Source organism: Triticum aestivum, chromosome 6B (assembly GCF_018294505.1).
Source record: "Triticum aestivum cultivar Chinese Spring chromosome 6B, IWGSC CS RefSeq v2.1, whole genome shotgun sequence".
Classification (NCBI taxonomy): Eukaryota; Viridiplantae; Streptophyta; class Magnoliopsida; order Poales; family Poaceae; genus Triticum; species Triticum aestivum.
Window position 1 is genome coordinate 607434579 of NC_057810.1, and position 24580 is coordinate 607459158.

The following is a 24580-nucleotide window of genomic DNA, read 5'->3' on the forward strand; positions in this document are numbered from 1 at the left end:
TAACAAGGCATTGATAAAGGCCGAAAGCTTAAAGGGGCTCCTCGGATACCCGATGTGTAAACTCTTCGGATGCATTTCGGCGATCCTCAAGATCAAAGATGAGAAGATTTGTTAAACCAGCTTTCAAGACCGATGACCGAAGATGAAGAACAGTTCGGAAGAATCGAGGAGCGTCCCCAACTTGAAGACCGGTTCAGGGGGCTACTGACGGTGTCCTGGACTAGGGGGTACTCACCACGTCGTCTCCCGATCAGTTGGATTGGGCCGAGGACCCCCATGGCCGTATACTCATGGGCCAGTTCGGACAACCCCTGCCGCATACAAGGAAGACTCCACAAGACTTGGCGCCCAAAACAAGGACTCTCCTAAACCCTAAGCCTCCGGTGTCTTATATAAACCGATGCCAGGCTAGTCAATAGACAATCTCATATTCATTACTACAATTTCGTGGTAGATACGTGTACTCTGTACTACACCCATATGAATACAATCAAAAGCAGCATGTAGGGTATTATCTCATCAAGAGAGCCCGAAGCTGGGTAAAACCCCGTGTCCATGTTACCATCGTTCCAAGACGCCTAGCTTAGGACCCCTACTATGAGATACACCTGATATTGAACCGACATCGATGTCGTCCACACGCGGACTGCAGCCCTGGGCGCCGGCCCCGCCCGCATGCGCGCCCCTGATGGCCGCCGGGATCGGGAGCCGTTGCTGCTGGCCGCCGGAAATGAGAGCTGCTGCTGCTGGACGTCGGAAATGCACGACACTCGCTCCGTGGCTGCTCCGGCTAGGCGGCTAGGGTTCCTCCTCTCTTGTCTGGACTCTCTGGACTCTGAAGCGAGAGGAACAAAGCATTGACCGTGCGTATCGGAGGTCGAGAAGCCTGCTCTCTCGTTCGCTATTTGCTTGGTGCACGTATTGCATCCGGCCCAATAAGGCCCAATAACAGGGACGACGACGAATTTTCTTCTCATGATTATTTATCGATCAGATCTGGCTTATACGTGCACCTATATAAAAAAATCGCTCCAAATCAAGGTAGGGCGAGCGCCACACCTCGCCCTACCGAGAGCTTCGCTTGTGAACACAAACATGTTGGAGTTCATGAGTACCTAGGAGTCATCGGAGGTGTCTACCGTTGTGAAGGTATACCGCCGGTTCATGAGCAACTTGGGTAGCCTGACGTAATCCTCGCTGGCTCTGCAAAAGTGGTAGAGCAGGACGTGGTCGGGCATGCACCACTCTGCGTCGCTATGAGGCGCCATGGGTTGGGCCCATCGATTCGCCTCGCTCACTGTATGGTTTCTCTGGTCTCGTTTTCCCCTGACACTAAGGCTAAAGGAAAAATGGCTCAAATTTTGATAGATTTAAATCATAATATTGTTTAAAATTTGTTCCCAAATTGAAAAATATAGAGAAACTAAAACAATATTCATGGATAAAAGAATTATACATTAATTTTAAGAAATGATCACAAATTTAAAAATGTGGTTCTAAAAAATATCCATAAATTCAAAAAATGTTCGTGAATTGGAATTTATTTTCATGAATTCAAAAAATGTTCATGAATTTTAATAATATCCATGAATTAAAAATTTATGTGAATTCAAAAAATCTTCATGGTTGAATATTCATGAAAATAAAAAAAAACATTCATAAACAAAAACTGTTCATGCATTTGCAAAAATATTCTAAGTTCATAAAGTATATGAAAATTCTTAAGAAATGTGTATGCATTTGAAAAACTCAAGTTTTTTAAAATAATCACGAATTAAAAATGCTTCACAAATTTTAAAATAAGAAAATGAATAAGAAAAAGGGGAAAAGAAAACAAAAACAAAAAATAACCCTTAAGAAAACAGAAAGAAAAAACAAAAAGAAGCTTCAAATGGGCGGGTGGTATGCGCGTGGGCGCTATTTGGCTACCCAGGCGGAATAGGTTTTCCTGAAAAACCAGAAAGACAAGTGATATGAACTTGTCCACTAGTCACATAACGAAGTCAACGAGTGTACGCGTGGTAAATCCTATGTGACACATCAAATTGCTAGCGTATTGCACAAGAGGAACCGAGCTGGTCGGCCCATTCAAATGCTTTGTAGATTCGACATTGGTTCCGTTTTTGGGAACTTCTGAAGGGTTCCAGTCCAATATTTTTACCGATTTTCCATTTTCTGCTTTTACTGTTTTTTTGGTTTTGGTTTGTTCTTTTTCTGTTCTCTTCTTCTCTTCTCATTTTTTCCTCGAAAAGGTCACAATTTTTAAAATATTCTTTTAATTATAAATTCATAAATTTGATTTTTTTTGAGATTTCAAAATGTGTTCACTTTTTTCAAAATAGTTTGCTATAGTATGCCGTTTGCTACAATGAGTCGGTTCACTATAGTAGACCGGTTTGCTACAGTGCCGGGCTCCGTCTACCTATTTGACGCCCCGCATTTTAAAAAATGGCTCACATTAACAAACAAGACAAAAAAAGTAAAAGAAAAAACAAGACAAAAAGTTACACGGAGCCCGGCAGCCGCCATCTCGTTTCCAGCCCACGTCGCAAATACAGGCCGGACACCTGAGGTCGGTAACCAGGCCGGGCTCCCAGCACGCCGTCCTCCCGATATATCGCTGCCTCCGCTTTCGCCGTTTGGCGTCTCGCCCGTCTCCATTCTCCAGTTCAACTCGGCTCACCCCCTCCGCTTGCGGCACCGCCACCACCCTTCGCCCCCTCCCCGCGGGGAAACCCTAGAACCTTCTGGAGGCCACCCCGAAATCTCGGCGGGGCTAGGGCTCCCGCTCGCTCCACCCCGCCCGCGGCGATGCCGCTCTTCATGTCCGACGAGGAGCTCCGGCTCCTCGGCGGGGACGTGGCCGCGGTCGCCGAGCGGGCCGACGCCGCCATCCGCGAGCTCCGGAACCAGGTCGACACCGTGCGCGCCGAGGCTGACGCTGCGGCCATCGCGGCCGAGCAGACCTGCGCCCTCCTCGAGCAGCGCTTCACCACCCTCTCCGCGGAGGTCGATCGGTACCAGGCCGAGGCGGCCGAGCTCACCGCCGCCTCCGAGCGCCGCGCCGCTGACCTCGCCTCCTCCCAGGCCGAGATACACCAGCTCCGCATCCAAGCAGTACGAACCCTAGATTTTTTGGGCGACTGATCATTTTGTTTGGTGAAGCTTCCTGCACTGACCACTTGTGTTGCTGATGTCGCAGATTGCAAAGGATGGCGAGGTTGAGCGTCTCAAAGTGGAAATCTCGGAGCTGCACAAGTCCAAGTGCCAGTCGCTGGAATTGATCGAGCAGAGGGACGCAGAGATACGGGAGAAGGATGACGTCATTCAGAGTTACCATGATAAGATGGTGAGCTACCCTAACGCCCTCACACTTCTACTAGTAATATGCAGCAGTCATCAAACTGGTTGTAGAGCGAGTTGAGAGTACATGATCACCTGAACAAATTGTCGCTTGGTGCAATCTGATATGGTGGTGTGCAGGACAATGTAGTTTCTAGGATCATACATTGGTAGTACCGACTACTGGTTACTGGTTGCCGCTTGAGGATTTTGTTATTGAGTTTAACTATAGGTTTGTTTCTGCCTAAATGCTAATTAGTGCAGCTTGTTTCTGTAACTTGTCCTGCTTTAGAACAGATTTTTGCGTACCTCAAGAGAGAGGGAGAGAGAGGATTTGATTTGATTTGGTTTGCTTAGCACCATATGGTGCAATGTACATGCAAAAAAATGCGCAAGCAACTGCATATTATGGACGTTCTTGCTGGTTTTCACCAGTAAATTTATTGGAATAACTTCTTTGACTGACTGGATGAATCATTTTCGTTAGTTGGTTATGACTTTATCGATCAGTTACCCATGGGGCCATCCCTTTGGAAGGCATGGATGTCCAAAAGTCAAATTTGCATTCTGAGCAATATATTTGATCTTAACTTGATTTGCTTGTAGGTATACATCTATATCTGTCTCTACCATACGTTATTTCACGTCTTTGTTAAGTTTTTATGACACACCTGATTACTTATGTGAGACATCTTACAAAACTTCTCTTACATCTTAGTGGTTTGTGTTTTCTACATATTATCTCGGTTGAGCTGATACAGTACCTCCATAGTCGGCGGCTATTATATGCTATGTAGATTTGACGTTAGCTTGGTAGATATTATGTTGTTTCATGAAGAGCTGCTCTTACATTCAAATATATTATAATTTGTAATAAATAATGACATGTAGATTTGATGTTGTTTCATGAACAGACTTAAAATGTTAGTTTTCCACTGTCTATATAACATAGCTACATCTGCTTTTCTTTTATAGCATTATTACATGAACTATCTGCCCATTTGAAAAGCTGAATGTTCGATCTCTTGTCAGTTTAACTGAAGTGGAGCTATTTAAGAGTTCTGCCATATCGTCAGACCTCTCACTCTTTTTCTTGAATAACTTATCTGTAGTTTTTCCATCAGACAATCTTGAAAATTTTAAAAATGTGATATGCTATGTATTAGTATCTATTGCGTTTTTTTCTTGCTGGCGGTGTGGATATATGGGTTATATCATTTTTGCCCCTATCATGAGCGTTATTTTATCTTTGCACTCTAGCAAGCTAAGCCTTTTATAAACTCAATTGAGATTTCATGCTCCTTTGTCGTGGAAAGACCTTTGCTGTTTTGTGTTTTATAGCATAAAATTAAGTGGGCATACCGTTTTTATCGTCTTTTCAGGTAAATCAGGCTGACTCTTCTGCTGGTAAAGAGGCTAGGATACACGAGGTTGAAGCTAAGTTAACTCACTGCCAGGCGACATGCAACCGCATTGAACAGGTATACATATAAAAAGGCTTAGGGAATGCTTAGAACTTTAGAAGCAAGTTTTAGTATAATGTTCTACCAAGCCTTATTTCAGTTCTCTATAAATCTCTTGTACACCGCATCGCCTTCGTTTGCTCTTTGGTTATTCATTGTTATACTAAGATTCAAGGAAGTTCCTGAGCAATTGTTTTTCATGGACCAATTGGTGTTTCTTACTTATTTTTATTACTTCCCTTATTAGGAGAAGGAGCTTCTTGAAAAGCATAATCTCTGGCTTGATGAGGAACTGAAAGCAAAAGTAAAGAATCTATCTGATCTAAGAAAGGCAAACATGGATGAGGAGTCTCGGATGTCAGCAAAGATTGTAGAGGTTACTTTCTTCTTATTTAATACTTCATGTGACAGATACAGGAAAGAAAACATGAACCTGATTTCTGGTTATCAGCTTGAAAGAGAGATTTCTGAATCTACAAGTTCCTTGAGGCGAAGCAAAGAACGGATTTCTGAGCTTGAGCAAAGAGTGTCTTATATGGAGAAGGTATAACTTCTGATGATTATGCTATTTCTATCATCTAACTTTTGCTATTCCCTAAAAACCCAGCTAACTTTTACTATTTCATCTTTTGTTGACTGTAGGAGCTACTCTCAGCAAAGGATGCTGCAGCTGCTAATGAGCAACGCCTTGGCGCTGAGCTTTCAACTGTATGCCCCCCCCCCCCCCCCCCCCCCAACCTCCGCTGTCTATTAAGTTTATCTCATCTTATTACTTGTATCTAGATGTGCAATTGCCTTCTTAGTAGTATCAGATATCCTAGATGCTCTTCCAATTTGCTTTGCTCACTTTATATTTTGACGATTTGGAAATTGTCGAGCTCCTTGAGTAATTTCGCTTTGGCACACGACACATAGTACTAGTCTTAGAAGGCATTGTAGATCTATGTTCATTATGTGCTCTAGTATAAGGAATTCAGCTTCACAGAAATTGTCTAAGCCAATTGAACCCCAAGTATGTTTATCTTCTTCTTGAGAAAAAGCAACAAGCATTGCACCTTGTTATATTGATATATAGGGGAAAAATATTTGCCTGAACAAATTTCTAAGCTAAGTCAGAGAGCAGAAGCATTTGCAGCTTCTTATCCCCGGCCTTGACCTAATCAGGAGTCTCATAGTTGATTGTGCCCAGCTGGCCTGGCACCGCTGGGGCTCCTCACGAAATACGCAGGAGTCCCTCTGCTTGCAGTCCCACCATGCATTGAGCATGATCATGGAGCTCAATCGTACACGTAGCGTAGCCAGATGGGATGCTAGAGTTATCTTTCTTGGCAAAGAATTGGCCAACCTCTGGTGTTGTGAATTGCATATCAGGGGGCATGGGCTGTGTGCTTGTTAATGCTAGATTGTCTATTACCCCTAAAGTAGTGACCTAAAACGTCTTATAGAAGTTTACAGAGGAGTATCTGTTATGCCGTCATACATATTTGGTTTGCACGAGAGTCGGTCGTCGCCCTTGGATTTGAAGTTTGACCAATGAAAGTTGTGCATTTCTTTTGAGAAACAAGTTCAACTCATGGCTGGCTTATCTAATACCCATTATTATCTTGCCCACCTTGGCGTGCCTGTCTAGCCAAGTAGACGGCCAAATTTATTTGGTATGCCTGCTTAAGTGTTTTGATATGACTACTGTCACAGCTTGATTGTAAATTCTTGTACTTGATATAGAAGTTCTCTACCTGATTAAGACTCATTCTTTACAGTTACTCCCTCCGTTCCAAAATAGATGACCCAATTTTGTACTAAAGTTAGTACAAAGTTGAGTCATCTATTTTGGAACGGAGGGAGTAGAAACCTTGCAATGATCCCATTACCTTGTATGTGTATGGTCTAGCCCCTTGCCGTTGGCAATTTGCAGTTATGAAGCGATGATGTTATTTACAGTAGTGCTGTTCATCTCTAATAGTAGCTTTTGATTTGAACCCTCTAAAACAAGGTCATGAAACTTGCTGAACTTCACAAAGAAAGTTCTAGCGAATGGTCAAAGAAGGCTGGGGAACTTGAAGGTGTTATTAAAGCTTTGGAGGTGACGCCTTTGTGTATCTTCTTTGGATGTAATTCTCTGTCCCATTTTATGGATAGAAACTCTTATGCTCAATTGTCATTCTTTGTGCAAACCAGACACATTTGACCCAAGTTGAAGATGATTACAAGGAAAAGCTTGGGAAGGAGACCTTGGCCAAGAGTGATCTTGAAATGGTATATCTGGGGATTATTTTCTGTACCCAATTCAGTGGATTCTGTGAGTGGATCGTAGTGGAGATTTGGACCTTATTCTGTTTTCTTCTTTCCTTGCAGGAAGTTGCCAACTTAAAGCAGAAGATACAGAAGTGTGAACTCGATTTGGAAAATTCAAGAAAGTCTGGTGAAATGAGCCTTGTACCATTCACCAACATTGCAGCAGAACCCGCTGATTTAAGTGATACACCCATGAAAGAAATGTATGGTTTCTAAAACTCACTGACCCTGTAGTCTAGTAAGATCTCTGAAATACTAGGATCTATCACTGTATAGGCACCAAGAGTGTATTTTCTTCTATTTTACACTCATGCTTGCCATCATTAACGTGCATTCTGTTAGGTGGATTTTCGTAGTATTTGAGCTAGATCTTTCTAAATGGGGTATCTGCTGTGTGTCACATCCAGTGTAAACCATCCTACTATGTTAATCTTTACCAATGTTCATACATTAAAATTATCTTAAAAAATTAAAAATAAATGTTGTGTTTATAAGTATACTGTATAGATCAAAACTCGGTCCTAAGAGAGAACATTTTGCAGGGAATCCAAATAATTGATAAAGCTTTTGGTTTTTGCCATTATCTGAATTTCGCTTTGTTCTCTGTTTTGCAGGTCACTTTCTGATGATGTAAATCGGAATGACCTAATGATAGTTCCAAGAGTACCTAGTGGTGTTTCTGGAACTGCATTAGCTGCTTCTCTTCTTCGTGATGGCTGGAGTGTATGTTTTATATCTTGTACTCATTATATTTTGCCCAACATTGCACACTTTTAATATCTCAAATCAAATGTTGCTTGATAACCTGTTTTACATGATCAGCTTGCTAAGATATATGAGAAATATCAAGAAGCCACTGATGCTTTACGCCATGAGAGGTTTGGGAGGAGACATGCTGAAGCGGTTCTGGAAAGGGTACATAATTTTGCTTGTCAATATCTTTGACCGAATTTAAGCTCGTACATGGTTCAACATGATTTGACCAAACTGTGTTGACTGACACTTCATCTATATGCAATTACTCCCTCTGTAAAGAAATATATGAGCGTCTAGATCACTACTTTAGTGATATAGACACTCAAATATTTCTTTACGGAGGGAGTACATCTTTGTTTTAAAACCAGTTGGATAACTGTTATGTTTGAGAAGTATAACTAAAACCAGTTGGATAACTGTATATGTTTGAGAAGCATAACCAAACCTGGACGTTTTATGTTTACTTTCTTTTGTTTTTGCTAGTATTTTGTACATATGGTTTCTAGAAAGGGTGGTAATTTGAAGCAATTGTGCTGTAAAGAAACTATTTTCTTATTTATGTTATCGGTCAATTTGAAACAATGGTGCTGTAAAAAAGGTATATTATATTTGTATGTAGTGGTCAATGTTTTAAAATTTCTACTGCATACATTCTGAAACAGCATCTATCAAGTAAGAAATGGAAAAATACAAGAAGTTTCTCAATGCTGCCTCGTCCAACATTTTTGTTTTCCTTCACACTTCTTATTTTAGGATTAGTAGTGGATAGCAGGAAGTTTATCTGTGAAATGCATAACACACACACTGCATGTAGTTAATATTCAATAATCATGTACTCGTACTTGTAATGCATCATCATTCCTGTTCAGGAAGGAAGCAACCGTTAGCCTTTTTTTAATCTATTTCTTTTGTACTGCATCCTTTTTCTTTATTCTGTCTACTATTAGAGACTGAATTATCTTTTGTATAACAGGTCTTACATGAAATTGAGGAGAAGGCTGAACTCATCTTAGATGAGCGAGGTAAATTTTTAGTATAAGTACCATTTATGATATGATAGCATTGCAACGATGTTTGTTTTGTTATACAAGCTCAACCATTTGGACACACTATTTAAAGCTTAACCTTTTTCTCACGTCAGCCGAGCATGAGAGGATGGTTGAAGCTTATGCTCTAATGGATCACAAATTGCAGCAGGCATTGTTGGAGCATGATAATTTTGAGAATACCATAAGGAATCTAAAGGTATGCATGTATTATAACTTGTTAAGTTTCTTATAATGAGGTTTTAACATTATTGTGTCTTCCAGTCGGAGTTGAAAAGGTGGGAACGCGATCATTTTATTGCTAACAAGGAGATAGATGACCTGCAAAAACAAGTGAGTCATAGCCCTACATTCCTTTAGTTATATTCCTTCCATTCATTGGAATTGCGAAACTGTATTAAAATATGTATATGTGAAATCTCTAGCGCTAACCTCAATTATTAGTGCTATCATCTCATTGTCAACTATCCCATTAATTATTGGGTGCATTGTTGGTGGGTAAGATTTAGAGAATCTTGAAGTGATGGCAGTCCTGATAACTGATATCTCTATTTATGAGGCTCTCATGAAATGTCCATTCGTCCTCCAGTTGTTCTAAATCTGATCCATTCAAATCTAATCAAATGACACATGAATAGTTCCATAAGTTATCACTGAGAAGGTGCTTAACAGTGAATTTTCTGTGTAGTACCTCCACTCTGGAGTATCTCCTGACCGAAAAGAAATACTATATGGAATTCGATCGAACTTGCTTCCGTTAGATAGAGTAGCAGAATGTTCGTTTAAAAGGGACACGCATGGTTTGATACTCCAAAACTATCAAATACTACCTTAGGGATGTTTGGGTTGTTGCCACACCTGGTGGTTATGCCGAAAATTAGGCAGACATGTCTCAAGTGTTTAAGTTAGCACATTTTTGGTTTGACTAACTGTTTCTACATTTTTGGTGGAACATTTTTGTTTCAAAGCATTGCCCTAGTTATGGCCGTCCCACCACTTAAAGTGTGGATGTCATCCAAACTTGTCTATTGTGAAACAACTGCAGTTTATATGGGGAAATTGCATGCTACTACTGGGTGTAGTTACACACACGTCTGATATGATACGAGCCTACGACAGTATATATACTACTTTATCATTGAGTATGTTATATAATATATATAAAGTCCATCCATTCCAAAATATAAGACGTATTTTGATTGTCTTAATTCATGCTTTACATATATCTCTCATGCACTATTTAGTCAATGCTCAGGCAATCATAATCATACGGAAGTGCGTTTGGATATGAATCTAATGGCGTCTATTTAGTGTAACTTAAACTACATACTATTGGACTAATTGTTGGTCAAAGTGAGATAGTATATTGCATCGATGATACATCATTTATATATTTGAGGACTTGATTCGTTAATTGTATGTTGTACCTTCTGATTATTTGTAGGTCGCTGTTCTTTTAAAGGAATGTCAAGACGTACAGCTTCGTTGTGGTTCTAGTGTTCCCGTTGTAGGTCATGGTGCTGCTTCTGCCAGCATAAGCAATGGCATGTCTAATGCTGAAAATAATAACCATGCACATGTAAGCCTCATTTTGATCCTTACAAATACTATATTTTACCATCATTTCACACGCTTGTTCTATCTGTAATGTAACCATCTGATAATCTGGGGCAGATGACATTTAATGATATTAATGGGCTCGTTCAGCAAAATGTTCAACTTCGAAATAAAGTTCACATGCTCTCTACCGATCTTGAAAATAAGGGCGTGGAACTCAGGGTATGCATGATGTTTAACTTCGCTCCGTATATCTGAATTTATATTTATATTCCATTTGTGAGTACCAGTCCATTCTGTTATTTCCATGGGAAAATGTCAAGCATCTTCCCTTTTTTCCTTCTTAGGAGAGCTTCCAAATCGAGCTGAAGAGAATCACAGATGACGCTGCATCAAGAGTTGAAAAAGTTATGAAGAAATCTGAAGAACAAGCAATAATGATTGAATCTCTTCATAGATCTGTGCGTCTTACATATCTTGTCAAGACCCGGAATATCTTTTGACGTTAAACTCCCTGTTCTTCAAAATGTCATCCACAAGCTGCATGTGACATCGGCCCTAATATAGTTGACTTTTTTAGGTTGCGATGTACAGGAAATTGTGTGAAGAACAGCAGAAGACTCGTTTCAGTATCGAAAACATATCCAGTAATCTGCAAGGTTCGATCTGTTAACCGTATGTTGATTTCAGTTTAGACTGGCATGCTGTGGTGATGGAAGTGGTGTACGCAGTTAGTACATCTTACTGCTATAGTAACGTAGTATTAAATAGAAGTCATGGTTTTGTTTTTTATTTTCTAGATGATGGCAGAAAGGACCTGATGGTGCTGTTTGAAGGATCACAGGTGATCTTCTCAACAAGTGACCAATCATATGTACTACCATGCAGTTCTAATGATTGTTCTCACTGTGAATTCCATTTGATCTTGACCAGGAGATCTCGAAGAAAACACATGAACAAGTCTCTGAGCGGGCCAGAAAACTTGATGAAGAGTTGACCAAGTTGAGGTTATCCCTCTGCTTTCTTACCTTGTTAGCTGTAGAAAAATGTTAGATACTTAGATGTAGGTAACATCTAGTATTTTTATCTTTTCTCTCAGTTGACAACAAGATTGATGGTTAGGAAGCAACATAACATCATAATAAGCTCTTTCGACATCTTTCTTGGGGCATTCTGATTTACTTGTGATGCATAACTTACCTTTGTATTTTTCTAGACAAAAACATATTTAAATGGTCCAAACATTGTTACGAAAAAACTATGCGAAATCTGCTTGTCATGATATTTACTTGCCAACTGTGTTGAAGTTGGGTCTGCAGATTTGCAGACACATGACTACATTTCTCACAACTTTTTACTACAGTTGTAGATGGCTACTTATACAGGCCCATTATGTGATGCTCTTTCTGGCTTTACTTGAAATTGAATATCTGACCAATACTGGCTATCATTTTTTTAGGACTGAGCTTATGTCTTTGCGATCTGAGCGTGACAAGGCAGTGCTGGAAGCTAGTTTTGCTCGAGACCGGCTTAATGGGTTCATGGCAGAGATTGATCACCAGGTTCTTTCTTCATAACTCCTTCCTCACATTGGTGTGTCACCTTGAATTTCCAGTTACTTAGTACTCCCTCCGTAAATATATTAGTTTACAGAGGGAGTAGAAGATAAGTGTACACTCATCCTAATCTAGTATTCGTACATACAGAGAAAGGAAGCTAATTCTGTTTCACTCAGAAATGCGGAGTTGATGCATTTAGTAGTTGATTACGAAAAAAGACTCCGTGAAAGTTCAGATTCTATGCAAGCTTTAGAGGAGAGCTCAAGGAAACTGTCAATGGAGGTATGTTAGATTTTATCGCATCCCTTGAACAGTTATAAAATGCTGAACCCTGACACAAGTTTTCAATTTTTAGGTGTCTATTTTAAAGCATGAAAAAGAGATTTTAGTGAAGTCAGAGAGAAGATCTTTGGATGAAGTCAACAGTTTGTCTGAGAGAGTGCACCGTCTGCAGGTTTTTTTTCTCAATGATCATTACTTTAAAATTTTATCTCATGGCTTCTTTCTTATGTTTTTTTTTGCATATTTTACCATTTAGCTGCTGATATGATGGTGTTGCTGAAAATATGATATTTTTTGTGTGTACACCATCCTTTGTCCTTGTGTTATAACCATGCAAGTTCTGTTCTTTTGTACAACCATCCTTTATCCTTGTGTTAGCGATGCAATTTTCTATTATACCTGCCTATGGGCAGGCAACTTGATATTAGCATTTTCTGTTGTGTTATGTTATAAATGTATATAGTTTATTTTGCATGAAATAGCAAGTTATTTTAGCTTTTGTATTGATTTGTAATCTCAGCAAATCTAATTAAGTTCCATGTTCTTTGTAACATTGAAGTAAGTTTATATTGTTTGTAATCAGGGATCTTTAGTGCGTTTTCTTAAAATTTCCTTTCACCTTTTCTTCTTCTTCTGAGATACATTGCATCGCAGGCCACCATTGACACAATACATACTACTGACGAGGTTCAAGAGGTATGTTGTGTTTAAGATGTATTAAAACGTTTGAATTTTGTGTGCCTCTTCGTTAACCTGTCGATAATTTAGAATGCAAGGTCAATGGAAAGGAGAAATCAACAGGAGTACATCAAGCGACTAGAGGTAATAGTTTATCTCAGCAGCTATGGTGCATTGCCACTTCTGTTTTAGGCTTCATAACTACCTTGGATTTGTTTTGTCAACACTATGATTGCAAGATATCAGCAGAGCCTAGGAATATATTGCTTGATTTTGTTCATTCAACTCTACATGTACGTGGTTATTTTAAATCTAAACGGTTTTGTAGAGAGACTGGGCTGAACTAAAGAAGGAGGTTCAAGAGCAACGAGATCATGTTCGCGTCCTGGCACTTGACAAGAAAAATGCCTTTGAGGGCTGCATGAAGCAGGTAGAGGATATGAGACAAGAGTTACAGAGCTCATGGAAAGCTTCTAGTGATGCTGAGGCGAGGGCTGCTGTTGCAGAGGTTCGTTCAAATAAATTGTTTACCAAGGTTTTGAGCGCATCACCTGACTGTTTTGACTTGTATGTTTTGTAGGCAAAGTGTACTGATCTGGAGGCGAAACTCAAATCAAAAAGGGTAAATACTAGCCAGTCCAAAACTGATTTTAAGAACTTCCACCCACCCAAAATCGCATGTTGGCAATAAGAAAATGTTGTATATAAGGCGCTGTTTACTTTGGGTTGTTGCAACATTTGGTGTGCATATTTGATGGTCTGCCTAATTAATGAGCTGTTTACTTTGGGTTGTTGGAACGTTTAGTGTGTGCATATTTGATGTCTGCCTAATGAAAACAGAGTGTAGACTGTTATTTGCACATCTATATAGTTATAATGGTTAAAAGCCAGTGTCTCCCAAGGAGTAACTGATGGCTTGTCAAGTGAACTAGTTGATTAGATCTGTCTCCTATTTATAGTTTGTGTGGGTGCCCAGGTTCATTTAAATTTTTGTGAAGAACCGTTTTTGGCAATGTATTTCAATTAGGCCTCTCCCCTAAAAAGACTTGCTAAAAAAACTTCAAGTGCCAAAATTTGATTATATGTTGTGGTTCGTCTAATTCTGTTGGTTTCTGGAATGTGTCTTTAGTAAATCATCTCAATTTGACTATTAGTCCATTCTGTAATAGTGACCAAATTGCAATTGTCCCTAACACTGTAGTAGTTGTTATGTGATGCTTTGATGGACACATTGCCCTTGTGAGTTTGAGCTTCTTATGACAGTTGTTTTATACATGAGCAAACATTATCCTTAGTTTAGGTTGCATGTTGTTGCTGGTGGAATGCCCGAAAAGGTCTGTGAGAACTATGACAAAACAGCCTGCCTGCTAAAGAACTCTCCTGGAATCAGTCTCCATATTATTGCATGTCTTATCAAGTGTACTTAGAAAACATGCAGTATTCTGGACATTTTTACTTATGTTATCTTCTTCAAGATGCTGATTACTTTTTAAAGTTATTTAGGTTATAAGGCCTCACCTGATTTATTTTTTCTTTCCAAGAAAAAAAAAATCTCATCCTGCTTTTATCTTGTTATAGATCATATTTAGGGACGGTGGTCATGATAACTCAGCAGTAAATGAGGTGAGTTAGCTTTCATCTGCTATTGACCTATTGTTTATATACTATGGTAAAGGGTCAATGTGATATGCTTGTTTTTCTTCAAAAATGGATCCATGCCACTGGTATCTCTTTGAGTTCAGCACTGAATCTTGGCATCTGGAATATTTTAGGCCCTCTATAGTCTATATTCTACCACCTTCATGCAGCTTTTACTGGGCCATTTTTGGATTATTCACGTGTTTGGTGTTTTAATGTTCATTCCTGTAGGTGAATGATGAGCTTTTCCGGTTGAAAGAGGAGTTGGAAAAATGCAAGGAGGAAGCACAAGCAAATAAAAACTATATGCTTCAGGTTCTACCATCTCCTGCGATTTTGCTAATATTTCTTTCCTATGAAATTAACCTTATAAATACATTTATTCGCTGACCTATTTGAGTCATAAATATGTTCCTGTACAGTACAAAGAAATTGCAAACTCAAATGAAGTTGCATTGAAGCAAATGGAATCGGCATACCAGGATTACAAAACTGAGGTATTAAAAACTGTCTTATTTTTTTCTTTCTATTGAAGTCTCATGTACTTTACTTTGTGTGTGTTTAAAATTCTTTTACTTTTGGTAGTCCGAAATGGCCAAAAGAAGCCTGGAAGATGAGATCACTAAGTTGAGAAGTAAGTTGTCTGAATTTGAGAAAAGCTATGTGATGAAGTGTGAAGAAGCTGCCAGTGCAATTGAAGTTAAAGAGAAGGATATCACTGCTCTTATGAATGACATTACGATCCTGAGGAATGAAGTTTCCCAGAAAGTGTAAGCAGTTGGACTCTCAATAAATAGGCATGGATGCAGTGTTCTTTTTTTTGCAGATTTGGTTGATCCAATGTTTTAATTCTCTGACAGATTGCGGATTGAGAACTTGGAAGTTGAATTGGCTTCCTCAAAGAGTGCTCTTGATGAGCAGTGTAAGCGTTGGCGTAGCGCGCAAGACAACTACGAGCGGCAGGTATTACCCTATTTTCCTGTTTTCATTTCTTAGTAAGCTTAATTTGAGAATCTAAATGAATATTTGCCATGAGTATACTTAGAATACCAAGTGTCATTTTGTGTTGTCGCGTGTGCCATGAAGGGCAGTTTTATGGCTGGAGCCTCTTGGCCCCTTATCGTCTTTGGTCTAAACCATTTTCTCAGTGGAGACTTGTCTACTCTTCATTAAGTAACAATCATTGTATCATGTGGGTACTCTTTTAGGTTCTGGTGTTATAGTTATTTGGATTAATTAATGTTGTTATAATAAACTCCGAAAAGTTCTATGCGTCTCTCCAACTGACTAAAATGTGGTGACATTTGTTGATTTGGTGTCATAAAACAACTATGCATGATGTTTGTAAATCTGTTTGTATGTTGGTTATCTAAGTTTCAGACTATTTTAACCATGATTTCATCGAGTATTGTGTATTAAGATCCTTACCTTCACATTAATGGCAATAGTTAATCTAAACCATATAATTGCTCACTTACTTGCTACCAGAATTGAACCTATGGTAAGTATAGGAACAAAATTAAGTTTGCAGAAATAAACTATGTTGGCAGGATTGATTCACCTTTCATACCTTTTCTTTAATGCCTACGACGAACCTGAATTAAAATTTTGCTTCTGGTATAACATATATTTATGTCTTCCTTGTAGGTTATCCTGCAATCTGAAACAATACAGGAGCTGACAAATACTTCTAAGCAACTGTCTTCATTGCAGCAAGAAATGGCAAAGCTTCGTCAAACAGCAGATGCACACAAGGCTGAAAATGTAAATTATGACACTCAAAATTCTTTGGACTCTGTTATTTTGTTTCGCGCTTTGGCTTTGTGGAGTACATGCTATTCATATTTTGTCAGGCTAGAGTACATACTATTCATGCTTTGTTAGGCCAAAACGGTTGATTAGTTTGTGCCTTTTGGCTTTTGGTGAATTTTACCTTTTTGGGTTAAAGTTTAGCTTGTGGCCAAGTATAAGTTGTGGCATGTCAAGAAGGTTACATCATTACAGGTATAAGTTGTGGCATCACCCACTTTTGTAGCCTCGATTGTACTATTTATACATGTGTTTTAGCCAAAAGCCCATAACGTATACCTGTAATGCTGTTACCTTTTTCCTTGAGAGGAGTATGGGGTTGCCATAGGAATCTGGCTTGCCAAGCACTCTTTTGTCACAAGTGGCAATTTGCGGTGAAACATATGGACTTCAGAGTTTCTCAAGATTGACTTAACATTGATCTATTCTTTTGGTAGTAGGTAATTGTTCTTTTAGAAGGAATTTGGTTGAGGCTTCTAATCCTTATTTCCATATCTAGCTGGTTCATTTGAAAGACCTTGCTGCTATGTTGAAACACTCCATTCAAGTTTAAGTAGTTAGTGTACTTAATTCTTGATTAATTCTTCAGTTGCTGGTGATATTAGTGAGCTACATATCTTGACAGCAGGTGCCATTCTTCAGAATATTGCCCTACTCTGCAGATTTTGTTTGGAAAATATTACCGCTGTGCTCGTAGACTACATTTCTCCTAAAAATCCTGAAGAATAACTTCTAAGCCCTTGCTGCTCTGGTTTTGTTAATATTGTCCTACCTGGCAGATACTTCTAAAATTTTGTACTCCAGGTTTACCTGATCGAGCAATATCGCTCATTTTCTTGGTTAGTGGGGGCATGTTTTGATTTCATATACGTTTGGCTGGTTAACTTAACTTATGCAATTTTGAATAATAATCGATTCTGTTCCCTTTATCTATGTTTACAATCTCTACATCATAGTATGAATTTGGCTGCACGGTTTCTTCTTGGGAAAATTCTGTTGCATTTGTAGATTACACGCAGTTAGATGCATAAAAACAGTGATTTGCTTAGTTGCACCATCTTAGCTAGTTCTGTAAAAAAATAACATGTAATATTTTCAGGATGCTCTAAGAACGTCTGGTGAGCAAGAAAAGATAGAGTTGGTGAAAGAAAAGGATGAGGCCCTTCGGAAGTATAGCGAGCTAAATGATCAGGTTTTTTAGCTTGCCATTGTTACTATATGATTGTTCTTGTACTATGTAAGAAGTTTTTCTTTAGTAATGCTTATTTTTGTTAAAATCCTGCTGCTTATCTTAAGTCTAGGTATTGGGTTCTCAAAATAAAAATATATCTGATTGGTTCTGGTAATTCTTGGAACAGTGTGTTTCTGGCAGTTCCTTGGTTGCCCATTTCAGTGTTGATCAGTTCGTGACCATATGGTTTAGTTATCTGCTTGTTATTCATTATGACTATCTTGGGTAACATTTTATTTCACGTGCAGAATAAGATTCTACACAACCGACTAGAAGCTTTGCACATTCGATTAGCTGAGCAAGAACGGGGTATTGCTGGGCTTTCATCGCAACGAACCGACTCACATGGAGAGGATGATTTGCATGGCGTTGTCAGCTACTTGCGCAGATCAAAGGAAATAGTGAGTGCAAGATTCCGCCTTTATTACTACATTATGTTATTTCTTGTGGGTGGTATTTATTCAGTTAACTATTTCAGGCAGAAACAGAAATATCGTTGCTTAAGCAGGAGAAATCACGGCTTCAGATAGAGGTGTGTTAAGTTTGCCCCTCTTGCTTAAAATACTTGCCAACTATGAGTACTGCACTGCAGGATGCATGATCATTGCATGTGGTCATATACGTTTTCTGCGCAAGCTAAGTTGCATGGTTTAATCAGTTTGTGTGAAGTGGGAACAATATTAAACATGATTTCAGTTATATGACTACCGATTGCATGTGCTCCTGTTCTTTCACTGTGCTTGTACGTTTTTTTGTACTAAGTGGCATGGTTTAATCTCTGTTTTTAAGGCGTCCCTAAGGCGTCGCTTAGGCGACGCCTAGGCGTCAGGGCGCCCCCAGGAGGCAAGGCGTCGGCCTTGCCTTACATGTGTGTCTAAGGCGTCCGCCTAGGCGCCACTCTGCCTGCCTTAGGCAAATAAGGACGCCTTAGACAGAGCTGGGTGGTTTAGGCGGGAAACAGATAACTGGGAGGGAAGGAAAGGGCGGGAAACTTTGTTTTGGCGCCAACAGGTACTAGAGGGAGAGAGAGAGAGACCTGTAACCATTTTCAGTTTCCCCCCACCCCCAGGCTGGATCTGAGCTTCTCCCCCTCCTCTCTGGCAGCTTCCCCCTCCTCCCCGGCAGATCCCCCTCCCCTCCTACAGTTCCTCCTCCTCCTCTCCTGCAGATTCTCCATCCTCTCCTGCAGATTCTCCATCCTCTCCAGAACCATATGGGCTCTACAACCATCAGTTGCAAGGTGTGTATGGCTGTATGCCTAGTTGCCTAATGCCTACCAAATTCTACTTAATTCTGTTGCTTACAAGTCTCTAAGGCGTCGCCTCGCCTTATGCCTTAGCGCTTAGGCAGTGAGGCGCCCCCCCAGCGCCTCGCCTCGCCTCGCCTTACCGCCTTAAAAACATAGGGTTTAATCAGTTTGTTTGTGTGAAGTGGGGACCAATATTTAAACATGATTTCAGCTATATGATTACCGGTTGACACATTTTACGTGATGCCATTTGTTTGTCTATTTTGAGAGAGAACTGTCCCTTCTATACTTGATTTCTGCTATATGATTGGCAAATTATGTGTGATGTGGATGAAGCCTGGCAAATCCCTTCTGCCCTTAAAGCTGAAGTATATAAGGTCATTGTTATTTGTAATCAGATGCACTTCATTCTGTTGCTTGTATAGCTGGAAAGTGCATTGAAGTCCAGCAAGGAGGCACATGACTTGCTCCGCAGTCAAGCTGATAGTGCAAGATCATCAATGTTCAAGGATGAAGAATTCAAGTCGCTGCAACTCCAGGTGCCATTCTACCTTGTGAATTTTCAACACATTTGCACATTTCCTCTTGGTGCCTTATATATGTATCTCATTTTCCCTGTTGTTTTTGAAATGGATTTTGCTCAGGTTAGAGAAATTAATTTGCTTCGTGAAAGCAACATACAGCTTAGAGAGGAGAACCGACACAATTTTGAAGAATGCCAGGTCAGCTAATGATGGTGTATTGTCTATTTTGTTTTGGTATGGCCAATAGCTGTATGTGCTATAGTCATTCGTTTCTTGATTTTCTCTCTACAGAAATTCCGTGAGGAAGTTAACAAAGCTAAAATAGAGGCTGAAAGGTTGAATAAAATTCTACTGGAGAAACAGGTATATGCTGAAGTATGTACAAAAGATCTAGACATGAAGAAGACTGAAATAGCAAATCTCAACCAAAGGATTTCTGAGGTATGTTATTGGTCATTTTGCTACCATTGTATAGTCTGACACATCCTCAGATATAATTTTTTGTATTAAGTACCACTATATTGTTTCTCGAATCATTCTGAATATATCCGTCCAAGTGAATGTGCATGCTTACTGTCATGATATAATAAATTTTATCCGTCCAAGTGCATGGATACCAAGTTGTGGACTTGGTGATGATAGTCTAGTCAGTCATGTCACCCCGATTCAACCTCCCTTAAAATCTGGGGGCAGTCTTAACAAGGGAATAATGGGAGCGTATTCAGCAGTGAAAAATGTGTGCTTTCAATTTAGCTGTCAGGTGGTGTTATAAGCGGTGGAAGTTGATTGATTTAGTGGCTTGCTGTGTGGCACAGAAAAAGGGTAGGTATTGGAAAAAAGGGAAACAGTGATGAGGTGCTCAATTTGTGCTGTATTGTATTTCTTCATTCAGATGGTCTAAGTTAATGTTTTCTTCATGCCCTAACATCATTGACACCAGTATATCAGATATTTATAGTTCGACTCTTCTGAAGTTGCAGTTATGTTCTGAACTTTTACTGTCTTCTGCAGTTGGTTGAAAACAGTAGAGGCGTCGATTTGAACACATATGAGACCATGAAGGGTGAACTTCAAAATGTCAAAGTCAGTGGTTTTATTTTCTCTGTAGTGCCATAATTCTGAGATATCACTTTTAAATCTTTCTTTTAAAAAACAAATGTGTCCCTTGACATTCCCTTCACAAGTACTTGAAATGATACTATTTTTCTATTTTGGGAGAGCATAGCAGCCCGCCCATTTTGCCTTAAGCTGCACACAATTGTTAGTGTTGTATCATATGCTGCAAAACCCCATTTCAGTTCAGAAAGTAGTAGTGATACTCTTTTGGACTACTGGCATAAATTTTAAAAATCTTTTATTTTCTTGTGGATATAAGTGTTTTGCCATCCATGTGCAGTGTCTTCTTTCTAGAGTACGAGTACACACATTAGCCATGTAATCCCGAGCCATGCCATTTAAGTGTAGTGTCAAGGAGACAATTTCAGACCACAGACTTATATTGATTAACATGCTATCTAAGTGTAGTGTCAACTAACTTCTATTGTTTATTTCTTGTGCCTAACAGTCAACCTTGAGAGAGAATTCAGTTGAGCTTGAGCGTGCAAAGAATCTTCTTTCCGAGAGGGACGTTGCCATAAGAAATTTAGATGAGAAGCTTGCTGGCTGTCAGTCTGAATTGGGAGCTAGGGAAAAGAAGCTGAATGATGTTGAGGTTTGAATTTATTAATCCTTGTGATACCAATATTATGACTTCATATTCTCAGCTGTATTAATATACCTTTCTGTTCCATAGGCTAGCCTGAAATCTGAAATTGATAAACAGAAGAAGATTACCTTCACCTACAAGGTTAGGATCTCCTCCTTTTTTTCTGTTGCGAGGTCAAGAGTTGAGTGCCATTTTCATGTGTTATTATGTGACCCTATTTAATGATGCAGAAAAAGGTTGAATTGTTAATGCGGGAGAAGGCGGATCTTATAAAAGAAAATAAAAGCCTTTTGAAGCAGATTGAAGATCTTAAATCAAGTAATTTGACGTTCTTTCTCTTTCATGTCAATTGATATCTGCAATTTCTCTAGTTCTAAATCTGATGTACTATAGCAGGTCAGAAAATGCCGATGGAAACATCAAATGTTCAGGCCGTAAAAGAGAAGGACATCAGGATACAGGTTAGCATGTTGAGCTTAAATGGCATTAAAACATTTCTTCCTGCTTCTAACTTGAATGTATTAACAGACACTGGAAAAAATCTTGGAGAAGGAGAGAGATGATCTCAAGAAAGAAAAGGCAAACCGCAAAAAGGCTGAGAATATTTTCTACGTTGCTGTTCAAAATCTATCAAAGGTACATATCTTCCTCGTGCTCATTCTCGATGGATTTTCCCATTCGTAGTGCTTTGCCACATTGTCAGTTTACACATGATAAACAAACGTCAGCCAGTCATGTCATGTAGCATTGTTATAACTATTTTTTATGCTTTTAATTTGGGATTTATCTAAAATGTTGTAAAGGAATATATTAAGAAAAGTCTAAAGAATCTTCAATGTTTATAAATCAGTGGACATTTTTTTAAGGCTTGATATGTTTTGCCTTCGTAAGTTCTTACCAAAAGGGTGTTTTTTAAGTGTCATCCAATTGATTTTTTCAAATATCGTTTACAGGAGAAAAAACAAATAGAGGGATCGATTGAGAAGCACCGGCAGGCTGTGAAGGAGGTGATTGAGGTATAGTTTATCTTAAATATCCATTTATTTTTCTGTTGGTTATGGAAGTCACAGCATATATACTTTTAATTACAGAGCTCTGCTCATTTTAGGGACCTAACACATTTATCCTTAATTATCTTTCTGATCATAATTGAAAGTCGATGTGCATTTTCTGCAGCATTATTCTGGACAATCATCTCAAATCCCGTCTGGATCAGCAGTAGAGGAGCAGTTCCGTTCATATTTCCTCGCGGCTAAAAAAATGGAGGAGTCTCCTAGCCCGTTCCAAGATGGTTCAACTAGCCAGACACCACCTATTGAAACTCCCACTGTTGACGCAGCTGCGACAGGTGCTCCCCTCTTCATTCTTTCTATTCTTCTGAGGATGGGAATTAAGTAGTTAAAACAAATGCAGCAAGATCATATAATTGATTAGGCGCATGCATTTGGTCCTGAAAATGACGGTTATTTATCGCAAAAGGTAGTATTAGACATTGTTTTGAAATTGCAATATTATACTGAACTTACCAGGCATGTTGCTTGGTGGCATAGGGTTAGTATTAGACATTGTTTTGAAATGCATTATACTGAACTTACCAGGCATGTTGCTTGGTGGCATAGGGTCGCAACTTAATGGTAGTTGACAATGGGGTTGTTTCTACTTTGTTACCCATCCTAAAGTATGGGAGTTAATAATCCATCTTCTTTTTCCTCAGGACGGCAGGTAGCTACTCCGCCAAGGCCTGCTCAAGTTAAAGTGTTGGAGGAGAAAGCAGTTTCTTCTTTGCCCAAGCCAAGTACTGAACAACGCAGATCAAGAAGGGTGCTCGTTCGGCCTAGTCTTGAACGAATTGAAGAGCCCCAGGCTGATGCGGCTACACCAGCTGTCGATGGTTCTGCAGTACAGGAGAAAGGTGGCACGTCGACAGAACGAGGTTCCACAGTAGTTCAGGAAAAAGGTGGCCCATCACTGGAGCGTGAAACTTCTGGCAGTGTGTCTGTATTGCCTTCTGGTCGCAAACGTCTCATGCCATCATCGCAGATGAGAGATGATGCATCACATGGAGAGGCTAATGATGCCAATCCTCCATCAAAGAAACCTAAAGAGGATTCTGCACAGAGTTCCAGTGAGTTAAAAACTGATCAATCGGCCCCTGAAGATGTAACCACTGAGGCTCCTGTGGTTATTTCGATGAACAACCAAGATGTGCAGCAACAGGCTGGAGAAGAGATGAACACGGATCAGGCTTCCATGCCAATTGAAGAGGTTGAGGACATCAAGGATGATGAAGCGGGTAACAATGATGACATGGAAGAATATACAGGTGCATCAATGGACATCGAAGGCCAGGATGCTGAAGTTAATATGGACAGTGATGCAGTTGCTGTGGAAGATGTGCCGCTTAAGTCAGAGGCAGTAGTGGAATCGTTTGATGAAGACCAGAAACTCGAAGATGCGAAGGAAGAGGGCCAGATTACTACAGCCACCGATGCTGAGGATGAGAGGGAGGAGGGGGAGTTGCCGGATGAACCCGAACAACAATCAGATAGCAGTCCCTTGGATATTGGTGAGCAAGCAAGTGATGCTTTCAGGGCAGCATCTCCAAGTGGGGCAGCAGCAAAGAGCGATGCAGACATGTCAGAGGAGATTGTAGAAGGTGATGGTACTGCTGAACTTGCCGAGGTGGAGCCAGACCAAAGCCCTCTAGCACAGTCAGGCGGAGCGGATGCATCACCAAGCAGAACCACTGATGGATCCCCTGTACGTGAACCTTCCCCTTCAAACCCAGCCATTGCTGGCGCATCTTCTGACCAACAGAATCCCGGTACTGCAGCAGAGACTGTGGGGAGAACAATCAACTTGACGGAGAGAGCAATACAAAACAGAACAAACAGACAAAATAGACTTGTACGGACAAGCACTTCACAGCCTTCCTCTTCCAGGGGCCGTTCTCGAGAAGCTGGGCGCGGACGTGGACGTGCCCGGCGAGGTGGTCAGCCATAGCGAGGTAGAAAAAAATTGGTGTCGTCGCTGGAAACTTGTAGTTGCATCTTTTGCCCAACTACGTAGGCTATGAACTACTGAACTAGCTGTGCTGCCGGACTCGTTTACAAATGGTATGCTACTAAGCGGCTGTGTTATGGCGCGCCTATTGATGATGCGCTTGAATTGCTCTGTGAGGTTACATCACTAATTGCTACTGTACGTGAAACTTGGTCATCAATCTTGTCTAAGTTAACCTTATGCGTTAAATTCAGCTCTGGTCTGTTGGCGTTGCGTGCCAGTTGCTGGGGTAGGCGGTGGCTTTCTCAAGGACGCGTGTGGGTTATCGTCTTGAACGCATGTACACAAGAGGCATGCTTAAACTATCGTTTTCCTTTTCTGTCTTAGGACTGTGTTGTACTTCCGTGTGCATGGTTCGAAATATTAACATGGAGCTTACATTT

General features: G+C 40.0%; 1 protein-coding gene and 1 long non-coding RNA gene across 3 annotated transcripts; both read left to right on the forward strand.

Moving 5' to 3' along the window:
- Positions 1-2633: 2633 nt before the first annotated feature.
- LOC123138268 (nuclear-pore anchor) lies at positions 2634-24357 on the forward strand. Of its 2 annotated transcripts, none has more exons than XM_044558209.1 (48): positions 2634-3117; positions 3203-3349; positions 4725-4823; positions 5053-5181; positions 5257-5349; positions 5448-5513; positions 6799-6888; positions 6984-7061; positions 7161-7303; positions 7715-7823; positions 7923-8015; positions 8830-8878; positions 8998-9101; positions 9167-9235; positions 10347-10481; positions 10577-10681; positions 10807-10920; positions 11040-11118; positions 11260-11303; positions 11393-11466; positions 11919-12021; positions 12166-12300; positions 12374-12472; positions 12955-12996; positions 13069-13122; positions 13307-13486; positions 13559-13600; positions 14557-14601; positions 14848-14931; positions 15039-15113; positions 15202-15386; positions 15477-15579; positions 16264-16380; positions 17525-17617; positions 17905-18057; positions 18135-18188; positions 19331-19444; positions 19550-19627; positions 19721-19870; positions 20441-20512; positions 20994-21140; positions 21222-21275; positions 21365-21452; positions 21528-21595; positions 21663-21770; positions 22088-22150; positions 22311-22482; positions 22849-24357. In XM_044558209.1, the coding sequence occupies exons 1-48, from the start codon at positions 2812-2814 to the stop codon at positions 24135-24137; spliced, it is 6093 nt and encodes a 2030-aa protein (XP_044414144.1). In that variant the 5' UTR covers positions 2634-2811; the 3' UTR covers positions 24138-24357. The 2 variants fall into 2 exon arrangements, with proteins under 2 accessions (XP_044414144.1, XP_044414145.1); XM_044558210.1 differs by having other exon boundaries at positions 21531-21595.
- Positions 18197-19001, forward strand: LOC123138271 (uncharacterized). Its single transcript, XR_006468959.1, has 2 exons — positions 18197-18667; positions 18761-19001. It is a non-coding gene; the product is annotated as an uncharacterized lncRNA (long non-coding RNA).
- Positions 24358-24580: the final 223 nt, after the last annotated feature.

Bases quoted from the DNA above. Each gene is read 5' to 3' on its own strand.
- LOC123138268 (XM_044558209.1), top strand. From the start codon at position 2,812: ATGCCGCTCTTCATGTCCGACGAGGAGCTCCGGCTCCTCGGCGGGGAC. The intron at 4,824-5,052 runs GTATACATATAA...TTCCCTTATTAG, and splicing joins CATGCAACCGCATTGAACAG to GAGAAGGAGCTTCTTGAAAA. The intron at 9,236-10,346 runs GTGAGTCATAGC...GATTATTTGTAG, and splicing joins TAGATGACCTGCAAAAACAA to GTCGCTGTTCTTTTAAAGGA.